The sequence below is a fragment of the Sabethes cyaneus genome, chromosome 2 (genome assembly GCF_943734655.1).
Source record: "Sabethes cyaneus chromosome 2, idSabCyanKW18_F2, whole genome shotgun sequence".
Lineage (NCBI taxonomy): Eukaryota > Metazoa > Arthropoda > Insecta > Diptera > Culicidae > Sabethes > Sabethes cyaneus.
In genome coordinates, this window is record NC_071354.1 from 222398757 (window position 1) to 222417406 (window position 18650).

At 39.9% G+C, this 18650-nt stretch overlaps 2 protein-coding genes across 8 annotated transcripts in view; one reads left to right on the plus strand and one right to left on the minus strand.

Moving 5' to 3' along the window:
* LOC128733384 (protein melted) overlaps positions 1-5020 on the plus strand; it is a 31505-nt gene extending 26485 nt beyond the window's left edge. Inside the window, exons 5-9 of the mRNA XM_053826939.1 lie at positions 2273-2445; positions 2514-3670; positions 3727-3900; positions 3958-4140; positions 4224-5020. Of these exons, the coding sequence (XP_053682914.1) occupies positions 2273-2445; positions 2514-3670; positions 3727-3900; positions 3958-4140; positions 4224-4298 (1762 nt within the window). The 3' untranslated portion in view covers positions 4299-5020. The remainder of the gene's footprint in view (positions 1-2272; positions 2446-2513; positions 3671-3726; positions 3901-3957; positions 4141-4223) is intronic.
* Positions 5021-12577: 7557 nt separating this feature from the next.
* The window catches only part of LOC128738464 (talin-2), a 135165-nt gene continuing 129092 nt past the window's right edge, over positions 12578-18650 (minus strand). For 5 of the 7 annotated variants that reach the window (XM_053833631.1, XM_053833628.1, XM_053833627.1 and 2 more), the window contains one exon: positions 12578-14639. In XM_053833631.1, the coding sequence (XP_053689606.1) occupies positions 14093-14639 (547 nt within the window). In that variant the 3' untranslated portion in view covers positions 12578-14092. The remainder of the gene's footprint in view (positions 14640-18650) is intronic. The other 2 variants (XM_053833633.1, XM_053833632.1) reach the window with 2 other exon arrangements.

An 18650-nucleotide genomic window follows, 5' to 3' on the forward strand; every position in this document is an offset into this window, starting at 1 on the left:
TTTGATGTCTGTGTTAGGGAAGTGTGCCAGAAAAAATGACACAAGCTCGTTGTCCCAACAGATCGCAAATTCTTTACTGTGAGACGATTAAACGTAGGCGAACTTGATATCTGTGTTGGAAAAATGTGCTACAGCTGTAGTGTTCGGTTATAATACGACTCTGTATGAATACGCATGCTTGCCGTTTCATTAGAAGTGTAGTGGAAAGATGTGCTGTTGATAAAATAGGATTGAATTGGTAAAATCCCTTCAACGTGGAGAACCATGGGTAATAAAAACAATCTTTAATTTCAGTAAGGTAGCAGGAAAGCAATAGTTTGTGTTCTTGATGTTGTTAAATTGTTTTCAAATGCACAATCTTTTGAGAATTGAACGTATGCAATGTTACTACTTTGATAAATATTACATACAACGCATGTAGCATGTATATATGTTGCATATAGCATGTATACATGAAGAATCGAATGATTACAAGTATGAATACATGCCACTAGCACTACAAAGAGACTTACGTAGTCCTGCGTCACCTATATATGCGGTCGTGTCTTGTACACAACCCCTCTGATTTTTTCAAAATTTCGCTTTCCTACGGATTCACACTTGAGTCAATCATTGCTGCGTCATAATACAATGAGTACCAGTTTTTCCCTCGTTTTTCTCTTTCTGCCCCGTGTTTCCTGTTACATTGTTCTCTTTTTCCATTACTTTCGTTGTCTCAATTTTTTTTATTTCCTTTCCTTCTCCTTTTCCATCTTCGTCTGTTTCGTTTTTTTTATTTTTTTTTTGTCACGTTTATTCTGTTTTGGTTAACTTTTTTCCCTTTCGCTGCGGTTTTACTCTTTTATCTGCAGTTTTTTTATTCTACCTCTTTTAGTCCTGTTTTTCTTTTCTTCTTTTATGTCACATTTTTGCCGGTTTTCGTCGCTTGATTTTCCTTTTATCCTTTTTATTTTCCGTTTAGCATCTTTTCCCTATTGTCCTCGTTTCCACTATCGGTTTTATTTTTTCTCTCATTCGCTATTCTTTATTTCTCTTTTGATGTCTCTTGTTTTTTGTTCCGTAATCTCTTGTCACTTTTTCTTTCTCGTTTTTCCTTGTTTGCCCGTTGTTTTCTTCATCTCTTTTCCTATCCCGTTTTTCGCTGTTTTCCTCTGTTCTGCTTTTCCTCTGTTCTGTCATTTCCTGTTCCGCATCAACTTTTTTCTTTTTCATGGTACTCTTTTTCGCTTTTTATTTCCTTTTCTATTCTTTTCTATTCCGTGTTTTCTCTTATGATGTCTAATTTTTCCTCTTTTTCTGTCACGTTCTGTTTTTCTCTTTCATTTTGTCCCTTTTGTCATCCATTTTCCTTTCCTTTTCTTCGTTTGTGTTTTGTTCTGGTTTTCCTTTTTATGTTCTTGTTTCTACAGTTTTTTGCGCTTGTACTTCTCTCCTTTTTCTTTTCCTCTTTTTCTATCCCTTTTTTCTCCTTTTTTGTCCGGTATTTTCCTTTTCTGTTAAGTTTTTCCTCATTCCTCGTTGTTTTTCGTATTCTTTAGTCTTTTGTTTTTTCTAGTTTTTCTTCTTTTTCTTTCCCGTTTTCTTCTTAGCCACTTTTTTCCTATTTTTTGTCTCGTGTTTCCTCCTATTCGGTCACGTTTTTCTATCGGTTTTCTTGTTTTTTTCTTTTTGTCACGTGCGTTTTCCCTCTTTTTCTAACCCGTTTATCTAGTTTTTTGCCACGTTTTCCGTTCGCGCTCTTTTCCGTTCGTGCTCTTTTCCGTTTTTTTTCCTTCCGTTTGTTCCCCTTTACTGTTATTTTCATAAGAAACTGTTTGCTTTACGTTCATCAATTATGAATTTTTGAATCAAGAATATTCAATAAAACCAAAGTTAAAATTAGGCTTTTCAATGCATATGAACAGTGGCTTGCAGCGACCTTTCAAAAGCAACTTTTGGACAGAAAATTACCAACTAATCGTAGAATAGCGAACCTCTTTTCGTAATTAATTTATTTATCGCAAAAATTCCGGTCCATGAGGTTAACAACTCCAAAGTACGGAGCTCTACTATTAGGACTATTTTACATTAAATTTTATAGAGATTACGGGATGTGTGTTCCAGCCTGGGCCTACCCGTGAAATTTAAAATGGATTTCTATGTAAAGAACGCGGTTGTGTCTCCAATGCAACCTTCCAATTTTTAAATTAAAGTAATACTAAAGTTAACCCAAAAAGCCTTCATTTTCAATCATTTAGTGCCCGTCTCTAGTTTCTTTGCTTCCATTTTGCAGGTACACCCGTCGAGCGAAATTGGGTGACTCGCGCAGTACCGGCCGGTTGCACTCCGGTGGGGGCGGTAACAAAAGCATGACTAGACTGAACATTGCCGGTGGGTCTGTGGGCGGTTTGCACAAATCGATGACGAGGTTGAGCTCGTCGCAGCTGATCGGCCAATATAACGGTGGTAAGAGCAAACAGAACGGAAATGTTCAAAATTAATATTTTGCTATTTACCCAACGATAAACTTTCAGATATGGTCGCACTAGATGAAACCGGTAAGCCTCTGCAGGGTGCTGCGAGTGGAGCTAGCGGCGCAGCCGGCGTCAGCGGAGGCGGCGGCATCGACGGAAGCAGTGCCGGCGGTGGCTCCAACTCAAACAGTAACATACTAAACAGTCATTCCAGTGGAAACGTAGCAATAGCATTTGCCAACAAGAACAATAGCGTGCAAAATTTTTCATCCCCAATCCCGCCACCACTGAGCCAACATGTGACGATAACGGGTGAAAACAAGTGGGGAATTCCTCAGACGAAAATCACCTCCGGTGGGGTGACGGTGACTACATCCCCAACACGTGGTCAGCGACCATATTCGCAGGGTCCCAGCACACTGATGGGATCGACCGGAGCGCTTGGGAAGAATTCGCTCGGTGGTCTTAACCAATCCACCGGTTCGATCGGAATGGTTCAAGTACATCACGCTTCCCCGGCGTCACCAACCTTGTTCAACAATCATTCCCAGCAAACATCACCTCAGCTAACAACGCTTTCGCTGAATTCGAACGACGACGCCAACAACCAGGTCAGCGTTTCCGGACCTGCTACGGTAACGACTCGAAGAAACGACAATCGCAGTGTAACACTGCTAAATGCCAGCAGCGTTAATCAGCGGATGAGCGTCTTCGAACCCTACCCAATGCGGGATACAATACAGCATTTCTGTGAAAAACATTTGGACAAAATCAAGGCCTTCACCGAAAGTGTCGCTCAACGAATTCCTCCGCCGGCTAAGTGCATCATCGAGGAACGGCGGGCAAAGAAAATGGCCAAGCTGCACTTTGCCTGTCAGGTGCGGGGTCCACACTGTCTCTACTCACGAACTATGTTCACAATGAGAACACGCAATCCTCGTACGTGGATCCATCTGATGTTCCTTGATCTGCAGGCGAGGGCTCCCCAGAATGCGCTCAGCAGCTGGGACCCAAGCGTCAGCCGGTTGAAACATTGCTGGGATACGTTGAAATGTGAGAACAAAACCTTCATCACCTTGGTTACCAGTGCGTTTCCGAACGTGAAAGAGCAGGAGACGTTGATAAGTGAATTGCGAAACGCCGGATTTTTCGATGTGTTCGAACTGGGAGCGACCAGTACGCCGGAAGGGGCTAGCAGTGAGGATTTACAATTTCAGGTAATCTTTTAATGGCTTTCATAGTTGTAATCTAACTGAATGAAACATGCTTTCAGTGGGGCTGCTTCCTGTGCAATCACCCGGAAAAGGCGATGGGATTTCTGCACGGTAACAATCAACCCGTCATCGAAGGTCAACTGAAAGAGAAGAAAGGTAAATGGCGTCTGTTCCGGCGGTGGAGAACACGCTACTTCACACTGTCGGGAGCGCATTTGTCGTGCAAAGGATCGGTAATTTAATACGTTCTTTCTTTGTGGTTATGTTTGGCTAATTCCAATTTGTTTCAGGCCGGAGGCGAAAGCATTGATGTTAATCAAATTCGCTCCGTCAAGGTATCCCGTGGGGCGAGGAATATACCGAAAGCTTTCGAAATCTTCACCGGAGACCAGACGCTTATCCTGAAGCCGAAAGATGGCAACAAAGCGGAGGAGTGGGTCCAATGCTTGAGTATTGTGCTGGCACATTCGCAGGTTAGTCTCATTGCTTAAATGTCTCTTTTAGCAGCTCAATCAAGGGATCAGCCTTTAATTGTCTATACACATATGTACTGCAGGCCCGTGATAGTCCTACCACTCGAACTAATAGCCTTCCTGCTCGCAGCCTTGGAAACAGTCGGACTGTATTTTAAACATATCACACAGAGTATCACACGCATCAGTGCTTGAGAAAGGCCAACAATTTGAAAGACTTAAAAAGTAATCGTGTACTTAACTTACCTACTTATAAGCAAACATTTCCTTCCATTATCACTTATTACGCTAGCAGTTATATTCTCTGCTACAGAGTAAACTTAGCATTAAACTAGACACTAAAGAGATACTTAATATATCGTAACAGGACAATCGTAACATAAACGATAGAGTAAGCGAAAAACATTTTAAAACTAACAAACAATCGAACGCGGTACCAATCGATATGCCAATTCGTTCAACATACCAAGCAAATTATGTGTCAATTTTAAATTGATTTCAACAAGAGATAACAACAACATATCAATGAAACAAACTAAAACTATTTCATACTTCCAGCAATAAAATTAAGCTTCACCCTGTATACTCCATTAAAATAAGGAAGACTACTTATTTGTTGCCTATTTTTACCAACCGCTATGCTCGGATTTCGCGCTTCCGCCCCCTTCCATCTATTGACTAGTTCTTAAGTAAGTGAACACGGAAAATACACACACACACACACACTGAGAGAAAAGTTTGTTAAGTTTTTACTCTTGTCTATCCGTATTGGAAGCTGAACAGCAGCCAGTCAACAGGACCGGTGCAGTACTTAGAAACTTAACTGAACGGAAAAGTGCTGTTTAGCAATTTATTTATTGAGAGAAAAAGTGAGAATATATGGATGTATTAATTCTATCGTAGATGTCTACATAAAACCTGTGTCGTGAATTGAGAGAAATTCCACTGTCAAACAATCTTGAAACTGAACACCTTAGATCCTGATTGAAATCTGTCGTCGCTTCAACATCATCCACCAAGCTGGCGATTACAAGATGAAGGTTGGCTCAAACAACCCGGCGCTACTTTTTGATGGAAGCTTGGGGAGGAAGTCCGTCGATTGGAAAATCCTGAGGTGAAAAGGGCCTTTGTCGAACAGCTTGAATACCAAGCCTCCGAGTTGCCAGAGTGGAGCTGTCGAATAGCACTGGACCGGCACCAAGAACTAGTGACAAAACTCGGCAAAGTGCGCAGCGGACGAAGGAAGTGGGTTTCAGAAGAAGCTTGGTGAACGATCAAAACGTCTGCGGTGATGCGCCTCCACTCGGAATTCGCAGCACTTGGAGAATCTGGTTTATGGTTCTAGACCGACCCTTCGACTTGTCGGAATCGACCAACACGATTAAAACGAGTAAATGTCGCAAATAAAACAGCCGAAATAAAGGAGCAATGTTGACTTCTATCTCACACGTTCTTGGGGACTTATAAAACAAAACCTCTTTCGATCATTCCACGGATTGACCATTTCACGGATTGCACAAACGTTTTAAGTGGCGACGAGGATTTAAAATAAGTGAGTGGCCAAAAAGGTCATGAGGCCAAAGTGAAATACCGATCGGGTGATTGAAAAATTACTTTTTTGACGTGGGACTACGTCTTACGGCAAGGTTTGGAATAGGGTGTCATTCCAAAAATTCAACAAATGTGAGCGTCACGAAAAAATTAATGATTTTGTGCGCTAATAGCTTAGCGGTTTCTTGATGGATTTTAACGCACTACGCACTATCGAAAAATTGAAAATAATGAGGCATTGTCCAACTGTAAATCCTCGCTTCGTGATTGGTTGCAAACCACGCCACGCCATAATTTTAACATATTTTTAGAAAAAAGTGACAAAATCTCTCAGTCCCTACAGGTCAAAGATGCTTTTCGACGATTGAACCTAGACCAATTTGATATCTGTGCTTGGAAAGTACGCCAGAACAGGGATGGCACGATCACTTTGACTCAATTCACATTCATTTGACAGTACCGTCTCAGCCAAGCATAATTTGAAAAAGTTATATATGGGACGATTTTAGAACTAGTTACTATCTACAACTTTGCTGAATAAAGTTTTGCTGCATCTTTTGAATTTACGGCACTACAATACTAGTAGCTCATTAGTAGCTAAGTGAACGTTCACTTAGCTACTAGCATTGTAGCACTGTAACTACAAAGATACAGCAAAACTTTATTCAGCAAAATTGTAGATAATAACTGGTTCTACAAATGTAACTTTGTCACGTTTTGCTTGGCTTAGACGGTACTGTCAAATGAATGTGAATTGAATCAAAGTGATCGGGCCATCCCTGCGCCAGAGTGCAAAACCACCCCTCTTCAACCGTTTGAACATGTAACTTAGTCCAATTTGATGTCCTGAAAGTAAAAAAAATTGTTAAAATATAAAACCACTCCTTTTCTTCAACCGAGTTTATCTTTAAACATAATCTAGTTCAAATTCATATCCTGAAAGTGAGACATCATAGAAAAGTGAGCGGTTACCTTTTCTTTTTGCCAGATTGTATCCATATAGGTGTAACTAGTACTCATTTCTAGGGGGATCAGAATTGATGGAAGGAGCTGTTCAAGTGGATACTCTTGATTTAGATAAAATATTCAACGGTCATCGTAGAACTCTGTCTATCCATTTTACAAACGATCTCGAATTGAATTCTTGGACAGGAATAGCATCTTTTAAAATACTGAACACTGTCGTTAATAGTTTGCGTTCAAGGGCTGCTTATAAGAAGCGAATAAGCGATCTCACTCTACCGTTTCTACACAAGAGGAAGGGCTTGTCTATAAAAATGAAAAAAATCTATCATTCTCCTGCATGAGCACTATTTTCAACGTAAATTATCAAACTATTTCAATGGGATTTTACCGCACAGTTCCGTGGTTGAAGCTCATTTGCACTCCGTTGATATCATGGCCATCGATGGAAGAAGTGAGTCGTAATATGCCACATTATTTTCGTCCAAATCATACAGACGTTGTCGCTGTTCTTGATTGCACGGAAATCCCAATCAAAAAGCCAAACTGTCTACACTGCAGAATAAACTCATACTCACATTATAAAAGACTGCAAAGTATCTTATTGCAGTTACGTCTGGTTGGACGATTTCCTACGTCAGCCGCGAATACGGCGGAAGGTCTTCAGATAAACAAATCGTCATTGACGAAAAAGTTCTTGGAGAGTTTAAGGTCGGTGAGGCCGTAATGACCGATAAAGATTTCAGCATTGAAGTAGAATGCAAAGCTCTTGGCGTTAAACTGGTTCGACCTCCCTTTCTGACAGCACCTCAGTACCAGTTAAGTACTCTGGATGCTCGCGATCATATGTCCACAGCGGCAGCGAGAGTGCATGTATAAAGGGCTATACAACGGATAAAATTGTTCGAAATATTCAACGACATGATTGAGAAAACTGCTTATTTTATGAACTGTTTGTTTACATTTCTCTTCGCGCACACGAAACGTCAAACTCAATGCTGTCAATACGAATACAGCAAGAATTCGCTCGGAACTGATGTCTTGCACGAAACAGAGCTGAAGGAATATTTGTGCATGTGACGTGACACAACAATTCTCAAAGTGAGGAAAACCAACGACTGTCCGATAATAGTTTTTGAGCGCTGCATTTGCTAAAGTAAAGTAAAATGTCGAACTAGTAAGATGCAGAAGACGCTAAGACCAACCGAGTTGTTTTTTGTCTTGAAATGAGGTCAAGTATATAAATTAATTTTTAATAATGAAGATTTTTACAATTTACCCTTCGAGATGTGGCGAGAGTTGTGACAAGCTGACTGCTTATCCTGCATGCTGTTTAACATCGCCCTTAAAGGGGCGAATCGGCAAGCGAACATCGAGACGAGAGGAACGATCTTCAACAAAAGTAGCCATGCCCTCGACAGTATTACGAGAAACCTTAGATTGGGACGGAGAAGGCAATCTACGCTAAACTGAAATCGTAGGCTAGGGGGGTTTGGCTACAAATCAATGCTCTGAATCAGAGTCCAAATATAGTAGTAATAGTAGTAAGAGGCTCCAGAGAAAATAAAGTACACCTCCCTTGGACATATTGACATATTGAATATTGAGGGCGATGAACTGGAAGTGGTTGATGAATTCGTATATTTGGGATCTTTGTACCGACAATAATACGAGTAAGTAGATTCAACGACGCATTTAAACTGGAAATCGAGCCTACTTTTCTCTGCGCAAGATTCTTCGATCAAGGAGCTAATCAGACCGGTAGTTCCCTAAGGACTTGAGACAGTAACTTTGTTCACAGAAAACATACGTTAACTTGCTGTATGTGAACGAAAGATATTGCGGATTGTTTTTGGCTGAGTGAGTACAAACGGATAGTGGAAACACGATCTGCGGGCACTACTTGGAGTGATTCACATCGTACATCTGGCGAAAGTAGGGAAATGGGTCGGCCACGTTGCAATAATGTCAGACGACTGCGCTGTGAAATCTGGTCTCTTCTAGAATATCACCGGCAGTAGGAATAGAAGGGCTGTTATTGCTGAGGCCAGAGGGGCCTCAGCTGAGTTCACCCCAGGTTCCTGGTCGAACCACTGGGAACCGTGTCGGGGCTGGGCTCTCACGGCCTCTTCTCTGGCTAGCTCGGCTGTGAGGAGCACGAAGGCTCTCAGAGTCGGCTCCGGGTCTACTGATTCGATCAAGGAATCAAAACACTACTTATAACTACTTACAAAACTACTTTTATTCAAGATTTTATAAACTCACTGTGCATTTGCTTTTCACATGGTCGGCCGACCAATTCACACGATGATACTGCATTCTCAATGGGACGACAGTAAGCGCAGCATTAAACCCAAAAGCTATCTTAATTGTACCCAGGCCCGTCACGGCCTCTGGTTAGAGCACTCGTGACCTCGAAGGCGGGGTTAGACGGCAGGTATTGTAGAAATATCGGTGGTCTACTGCCACACTGGTCCGGTGTACCCAGGCCCGTCACAGCCTCTGGCGCGAGTGCATGTGACCTCGAAGGGGGGGAACGTCTGCGAGTGTGGAGTAAGCTCTTACGTCGAAACAGAATCGATACTGCTCCCAGGCCCGTTACGGCTTCTGGCTAGAACGCACGTAACCTCGAAGGCGGGGATTGTTCGAAGATGCGGTGTATATGAGATATCCGGATGATTATCTGGGGCCACGTGTGCCAAGTGGCTGCATACGTGTAGGTTTTCGCCAACGACTACCGGTTCCGTTCCGGCTTTTCGGCTGCTACTATGCTCTCGGCTGTTGCGATAATAGCAATAATGGGTCCTAGTACGAAAAGATAATTGTTCTTTAGCGTGACATCGTGCAGGGTAGGGTGCAATTCGCCCTAAACTTTGCCACTGATCATACCTGACTGGAATACTAGATGATTTAATCTCCTTTTGGAGTTTATCACACATCTATTGTCACTTTTATACTTCGTACTGACACCTTTTATAATTATAAAAATATATTATGCAGCGAGTTAGGTTTTTACACCTCGCTCTATCGACTACTTGATCTGAAGTGATCGACTCTCATTTTTCCATGGCCGGATCCTTTTCGTAGTAAGTTCAGGCTCTTTTAGCCACTGAACTGCAATTTTATTTTGCGTTTTGCAACGCCCTCTATTTTAGATGGAGATCTATGGGAGTTTCGTTAAGCACAGTGAGCTTTCCTAACCTGCTTAATTTTGACTACTTATGATAACTCGGAGGAATTTTAATTTAGCTTTAATCGTTTCCTACTGTATAAATTTCATTTAGTCTCTAGGATTTTAAGTTTACTTATGTTCATTTTAATTTATAACAATATTATTTTAACAGCAAATTAAACGCGTACCCAACCTACCTCTAAGATTATATAAATCAATTCATACTGAACTTCAGTATACTGCTATCTAGTTGCGTTTTTCTGCAACCGTACCTATGGGTATAGGGTAAAGATGTGAAACGGTAACAGGGCTCAACGTGCTAGATGGCTCGACCAGGTTGAAGCCGACTTGCGTGTGTCGAGATGCTCAACGAATTGGCGACGAGTAGCCCAGGATCGAGTACCGTGGAGTGAAATTCTTCCATACTATTCAAGCCCGGCGCTATCTTCGAGCCGACGCAAATTCCCTTGCAAACCAGCACAATCTAAAGCGAATAATATGACACGAAACAGTTTCAAGCCGAGATGGCTTCCTTGGGATACATCGGAAGATGTATGAAATATATTGGATCGATGATAACCAATTTTCGCGTACGCTGATCTGCTACACAATTACGCGCGGAGTTATTTGAGAATCCACGCGGAGAATCCATGCAAGTCCAGTTTCAACAGTGCTATTTCAGGTGGAACATAGGCCTGTGTTATTGTCTTGATACTTGTCAAAAAAAAAAAAAATTAAGAAAGCTAACATATGTCACATATGTCATATGATTTGTAACAGCTGAGCGTTTTCTAATGAAACCATGTTGACAATCTGACAGCATTGTACGGACAGCCGCGTAAAACTTTTCATGGATAATTGATTCCAACAGCTTCGACAGACAACTCAGAATTGAAATACTTCTGTAGTTTACTAACGACGAGTGTATATTTCCAGATATATGAATCGATAGTTTTTCAGGTTTCAGTCGGAGCCGGCGTTCAGGCCGGCAAACCCGTGCGATTGCACGGAGCCTCGCGCTTGATGATGACTAGAGAAAAATGTTAAAAATTCCAGTGAATCCAATCCCTGACTGTACACAACACAATTGGCAGTTCAGAAATATTTCCATGATTGTTATTGTTTCCGTTTCTCTTTTATTCAAATGTAGAGTGTAAAGTCTTAAGAAAAAATCGTTTAAATTAGCCCACGTTGGTCGTTACATAATATGCCAAACGACTCGGTTCTGATTACACGCCGATTACGCACGGAGGTTTCGATGAAATGGGCACTTAGCTTTTGTAGGCCCTGATGGTATTCCACTCATTTTCTTACAAAAAATGAAGCCCGTTATAATGTTCGTGTTCAACAAATTTCTGTCAGAGTCAATTTCATATCCGGCAGATTTGGCGGAAAGTAGAGGTGGTGTTCACAATTAAAGGAGATAAAAAATAAGAGGAAACCATGTATAAGGTTTTCAGACCAATAAGTCTGACTTCATCTCTCGTTAATTAAATGGAGAAAATCACAGCGTTAATTTAGAAATCACTCAAATATCAAGGGACGGAACTTTGTGCTTTTCTTGATATTGAAGGATCTTTCGATAACACGTCCTTCAAATCAATTAATAAGGCTCTCTTTTAAAAAGGGAATCGACCACACTACAATCAATTAGATTGAAGCAATGCTTTTGAGCAGAAAAATCTCAGCATCATTGGGAGATATGTCGGTCACGACTTCGGTGATCAAATGATGTTCACAAACCCCTGCCTATAGACACTGGTGGTCGACGCACACCTTCACAAGCTATTGCAGCTTCAGACTATTATTTAGACCGTTGACGTAGAATTTATCAGCAAAAGAAAGTTTGAGGCAGTGCTGTCAAGTCGTATGTTAGGAGCTCTAAAACCCACCATATTATGATGCTTACAAGGCGGGCTTAACATAAACCACACAAAGACAGTCGTTATCCATTCGCTAGGTGAAGGAAACATACTGATTGGTACGTTCCTGAGCATCAGTAATGAAGTCAAACTCTTCGTAGTAGTCCTAGATAAAAGCTGAACTAAACTGTCCGCCTACACTAATGCTGCTAAGAAAGCATCCCGTTGGAATTAAATGCAGGATTTTAGACAGTTAAACAGTCCTACAGTAGCTAAAGCTACTCAATTTAACTCGTAGTGAACTACGCACAATCACGAGACTCCTAACAAGAAACTGTCTCGCTCCTTATCATTCAAAGAATGTTGAATGACGAAACCTCCGAACTTGAAAGTTCAGTGCATCTACTCTGCAATTACGGGTATATCGCTTTATCTAGGTAGTTTCCTTCCTAAAGACCTAATCCCTAAAGGTCATTGATTTTATTACCCAGGTAGTACCAGTTTCAGTAATCACATCCTCAGTGATAGACGAATTGAAGATCATAGAAACAAGAATTGTAGGTGATCGCCACGTTAGCAAACTGTGGATAGACGCACGGAAGGACGAAAACAGCCAAACTTAGGAAAACTATCATTTCTATCGGATAACGGCTGAAGTAAATTATGAATGATTCCGGCTGGTGGTAAAAGGTCTTCATGATGATCGAGAATTCGAGAAAGACAGATCCGCATTATGAAAAAAATGTTATTCGATTTTTCGGCTAAATTCGACCCAAGATTTCTCAATTGTTAGACAATTGGAGGCATTGGAGCTCCTGATATTTCCGGCTACAAAGCCGTGATATTTCACCACATTCAGAGTGACAACCATAATCCAGCATTAATTAAATTAAAGCATTTTATTGGTTAAAATTTACTCGTTTTTATTTCATTATACTGCTGTTTGCATTTATGTACTTGCTATCAACTAGCGCACTAAGAATGAACTCTAATTGTCGTTTTTTTTCGAACGATTTTTAGAAAAAAACTGTAGGTAGGTATAGGGTTCTGCTTTATGCTATGCTTTGCGTTTATCATTTCGTTAAAATACAATCAATTAATCATTATAGAAGAAGAGAAAAAACAATACTCATATTTACGGTTTCGTTACTCGTTACTTGCTGCTGCTTACTATTATCCTGCTATATGCTATTACTAGTGTTTCGCTGTGTGTTGGCTTTATTGATTATTATTGTTTGTGGCGCTGCGTGAAAAAATCACCATTTTTTGTTTTATTAGTTATAAAAAATATTATTCTCAGTTATTATTTTCCTTTTGCTTACGCTTGTGCAACGCACGCGGGACTGACTTTGTTACACTACATTTACAGAATGCGCGATCCTAAATTTGGCTTTTTTACTGTTACGTTACAAAACTATCATGGGAAGCATTCACATTCTTAAGTGCTGTTCTTTTTTTAAACTTTGATTACTCTGATTTACTCGCTCCTTTCGCTGGGAGGGCAGATGTTTTCGAATTTGCCAATGCTTCGTATAAAAAAAAAGATACTTCAAAAATCTGTGCGTATATTTTTTTTTTGTTTGTTATTTAAGTAAAAACACTTTTTTAGACGAATCAAGAGAATGGCACACAGTTAATATTGGCAATCGTTTTTTTTTTGTTTAAACTTTCGTCGTTAGATTTTATGAAAAGGCAAACGGTGAAAAAGATTTCTATTGTATATACTTTATTAGTCGGTATACTTTTGTAATTTGTTCTGAAAATTTTAATTTTCGTTTCTCGAAGAGGCACATTTGTGGTTGCAATAAAAACCATTCTGCAGTAAAAGTTGACTTAAGTAAAATATTTATAATTTCGTAAAATTCCAAAACTGTGTTTGTGTGTACGTGTGGCACTTTGTGATTTTCTTTGTAAGTATTAGCAAAGACAAAAAATATTTCCGCAATAACAATAATTCTATTAAGACAATTGCTTCTTTTCTTTTTTTGGAGGCACTACTATGTATTCAGCCGCATACCCGCTAAGGTGTTTGCGCGGCTCGCTTAAGTTCTAGGCTCGTATAAGTAATATTATATCGAATCCGCTGGCAGACTCGCGTTTTTAGTGTTTGCGTTTAATTTTCCCAAACAGACAATTTTTCTACACAGTTGTTAACAACATTTCTAACGCAATGGAAGCTATCGATTTAAACCATTTCGTTTCGCTACTTTTTTTTCATTTTAGTACAACATCGATTAGTCCGACAATCAAAAACAGGCACATGTGGGAGTTAATTTCCCATTTTGGGGGCTTCGGTCGCGCTTGACTATACAAATAACAAAATTCATCATTAGAAAAATACAACAATTTACCGGTTTTGTTTCTGCTCCGGCTGGTTCCACGGCACGTACCGCACCGGAAAGGTTTACTTCCACCCGCTGGAACTGCTGCTGGTGGTGGATGATTTCATCGTCGACGACGAGGTGGTCATGTGGACCTTTTTGGTAATGACCTGCTGCTGTTGCTGGGAGGAAATTCGCTGCTCCACCTTGCTACTGCTGCTGTCGAGTAGATTAAGTGTACCATTGTTGTTACTACTACCGGCGGCGGATGCTAGTAGGTGATTAGGACTACTACCACTAATGGGTGCGGTGCTATTTAGTGGGCTGGTGTGATATTGCTGATGGTGGTTACTGAGACTACTACCGCTGCTACTAAATTGCTGCTGATACTGTTGCTGTTGGTGTTGCTGAACGAGCTGCTGTAGCTGTTGTTGCTGTTGTTGTTGGTGGTGGTGCGATTGGTGCGGTTGGTGCAATGGCGAATGCGACGGGTGCAAGTACTGCTGCAGCTGTTGCTGCTGCTGTTGCTGGTGATTCTCTAGGTTTAGTTTAGCGAACTGCTGCTCGACATTGATTAGGGTATTAGGGGCCGGGTTAGTAGTGGTAGCTGGAAAGACACGGGTTTCGTATCTGTTGCGCCGAAGATATACCAAAAAAAAAGAGAACAGAAAATGGGATTTTACCGATGAGAAGGCTATTAGCAATAGTACGATGCGGTTATGGTGATAATAATTTTCGTCTGTAGCACAGCTTTTATGCAGGCTGGAGCGTTGGGACGTAATCGAGGGCACAGCACGTTAGTTACTTGCATGGATGGAAATTAATACATTTTTTAAAGAATTTTTGATGGTTGATTGACAGGTGATTCAGTAAATTTCGAATTTCTGTTTACCTCTGTCCAACTATTTTTTCAAATCGGATTTATTGCAAAATTCAAATAAAACATGTAAAGAACTTACAAAAAAAATTAAAGTCGACAATTTTGCTCTAGATATTCTTTTGCTTTAAAAGGGAGTGTTGCTTTAAAGAGTTGGTAACCCGTGAACAAATGCTTAGAGTGTTGAAATATAGAAGATAAAATATCAAGGAATGTGTTCTAAACATATTTTTCATACTGCCCATACGATACAATTTTGCATGTGATTGTGAGGCGCTAAAAATGAAAGCCATCTACGGCCTTACTCGTTAGAAGGTTAAATCAAAAGTTCAAGTCCAAATCGACGACTGCAATTCTTTACTTAGTCAATATTTTTAGTCTAGCATCAAGATTTTTTAGTTCGTCTAATTTTTCATTTTTCAGATTAAACATCTATTCTTTCCGAAAAAGGGTTAAAGAAATAAATTTTTTTCCCATTACAGAATTCATACCGCCATTCCGAATTGCGCTCATGCGATACTGCAGGGCCATCACCGTACCGTTCCTGATGGGCTGCGGACATCCACGACACGGTGTGTGGCAGCACAGCACTAATACAAATAATAGCGGTGAGTACCTACTTGAATACTTAGCTTCCAACAATGTCAATGTATGTAATGTAGGGAACCTTTGTTAACTGTATCAGAGATTAAGTCCTAGACCTCATTTTCATAGCTGAGAAGATTAAAAACTGGCATGTCTCTGATAAACCCAGTTTAGTGGACTGCAGACATATTATTTTTGATATCGAGGAAAACTTTCTTAGGAGAGAACAGTAGAGGAACCCAAAGAAAATCAACGCGTTCTTTCAAGAAACATTTGTCTAACTCTAAGAACTGCTGTTATATTGAGATACTAGCTTTCCCACTAGTGACCTAAAAAGTAGCATCAATGAGTAGGTCACTCCGCTAGTTATACAGACAGTTTGTCGTGACGTGCCCTGGTGAATTGAAACACTTAGGAACCTTCGTCAGAAAACCAGTCGCTTATTCAATAGTGTTACGATGACGTCTACAGAGGGGAATCCTACAGAGTATCCTTCAGCAAATACATCGCAGAGCTTCGCTTGACCAAAAGAAAGTTCAGTGTCAAGTTTTGCGAGAGCATCCAAAGTCTGCCTAAGGCTGTGCGACCCCAAAACGTCCCCCACCTCCCCCCCCCCCCCGGACAATGACTTAGGTCTATTAAAAAACGAGGATCGGTGGCTTACTGTTACTACCAGTAAAACTTTGGTAGTTCTTATGAACACGCATTTATCTGGTTCGACTGGATGCGACGTTGACGGGCAACAATAAGAGGAGTCTTTTCGAAATGCGTCAAACAACTTGGTGCTGCTTACACGCCCAAGTAACAATCCAATAGCAAATTGGTCTTATTCACTTCTTATTGTAGTTTTATCAGAGCATCGCAAAGTCTATCAGGTTTTATAATGATTTTCCTCAAGTGAATTTTATCTTATTTGATTAACATTTCTGAAGAATGACTGAAGGAGACTTGAAGAAACATCCATAAAACTGCATTATGAATAAGTGTAATTCACCGTATAAGCGGTTTTAAAGGAAACTTGATTTCTGCCCAGAAACGATGCTCCTTAAAACTTAACAATAGTTTTGACAAAAATTTAAGGCATTCTTCTGTAAGATTGGTTTATCTTACCAATGCTGCCATAAAATTCTCTTAAACCGTATATTCTTGAAAGAGAAATCCTCTTAAGAAAGAACATTCTGGTGTAAACAACCAATCTGTCAAAATGGGCCTAGAGTAAATTGGAAAAATTTGGATCTTTTAAACGAGAATTAAGCAAAAATTTGTCCAATGTTTTGAAAACTCTTTCATATAAACGATCAGGGAAGCAACAAAACAATGAAGATATCAGGAACAACTGACTATGGTGTGCTGACTAGGTAAGCTAGGGAAGGACGGTGCCGGTGATGATGCACTAGTAGATTTGTATGAATTGGATAAATTTGGTTCGATTGTGTTTTACCAGCGGCGGTGCGGGTTTCCTCTAGAGTTGTTCGTATTTGTTAAACTTTATTAGCCAGTGTTTTTGTTTGGAAAATGCTTGGAGGGCAGCAGACGAAGCATATTATCTAATAGCGATAGTAAAGATAAGCACATTAAAAATTTTGTTGATTAAACTTTGCGCATAGACGCGTTGTCGTGCAGTCCTCTTTTAATTTTTAAAATCAATTTAAATTGATAATCAACATGACTGCTATACTTTAAAAATATTGAGCTCAATGCACGTTACACGTCGACGTTTTCTTTGTTTATACCAGAATGGTAATCTTGCAAAAAACTTGGTGCCCTGAAGTAATTCAAACAATTCTTATTCAAGCGTAACTTGTCTTCTTCAAGAATGCAATAAGTATAGATGAACTTATCGCCCTCTTTGATAAATTTTCTTTGTCTTGTGCAAGAAATGTTACTCTAATAAGCGCTTTCTGGTTGATTTAGATAAAATCATTGAAAAAATGGCGAACAGGGCTGTTTTGATTACTTTTGAAATTGTAACCAATTGCATATGGGTGTTTATAAATATGGTTTTTTACAATTCCGTAAGTGTTAAATAAATATTTGGACATGTAAAAGGCTTTTTGCCGCAATTTGTTAGAAATTTGGTAGTTATCAACTTCATCATGAAATGATAGAATTTTTTAATTGATTAAATTTTTCAATAATCTAGCAAAAAAAACCGGCGCGTGAAAATTTTCTAACTTTCATGTCACAAAACATCGACAAACTGAGCGTGGCACGAAAAAAATCTCATTTATGGGCAACCTAGCAGCTGCTTTTATTACCATTTTTATTATTTCTATCCATTTTGGAAAAGCAATATCTGTCAATGCTTTTTTCTCTTATAGCTCTTAATCACTTTAAAAAATTCAAGGCTGTGAAAAGTGTATGTTGTCTTGCAAGTGTTCTTTGAGAAGACAACCATAAAATCATCAACACTTGTGGTGGTTTTCTTTTAGTTTTAAGCGACTCTTGAAAATCACTATAAATAGATATCGATAAGAATTACAAGTTTTAAAAGGATCTTGCGAAATATTCTTGAGAACCTTCTTTAGTGTGGGCCTCCCTAGTTTTATAAGGGTTTTATGGCTGTTTTATCACAGTTTTGTAGAATTACAAGTTTTATGATCGGTTTTAAGGAGCAAATGCTGGAAACCTCTTCAAGTGCATCATAAAATTGAATTTGTTACTTGGGCGCCGACTACTTACGGAGGTTTCAATCAACCGAGGACTCCGTTCTTTTGAACCAACTAATGAAGTCTCCAAGTCCGGACGGCATCTTGTCCTCGTACAAAAGCGGATGAGATGTTGCGACGTCCGAGTTCATCAATGTCTTTCGTTCCAACTTTATGTTGGAACTTACTTTGGCAGATAAGAAAGGTAAAACCACATCTAAAGCCGTTGGCTCAATTAGATATCAACGCTTCTCAAGTTGATCATCAAATCATCAAATATCAAGTGACGATACTTTGTGGTTTTCTTGATATTGCAGGCGCTTTTGATAACATGTCCTTTGTTTCAATGAATTAATAAGAGAACCGATTATACGACAATGAGCATGATTCAAGCAATGCTATCAAGCAGGGAAACCACTGCCTCATTGCGATTGATGGATGTCCTCGAGTCCTCCTTCTCTCCCACTTGCTTTGGCACGACAAAACATGTATGTTCCATTTAATGCGATTGATATAGATCGCACTATGGAA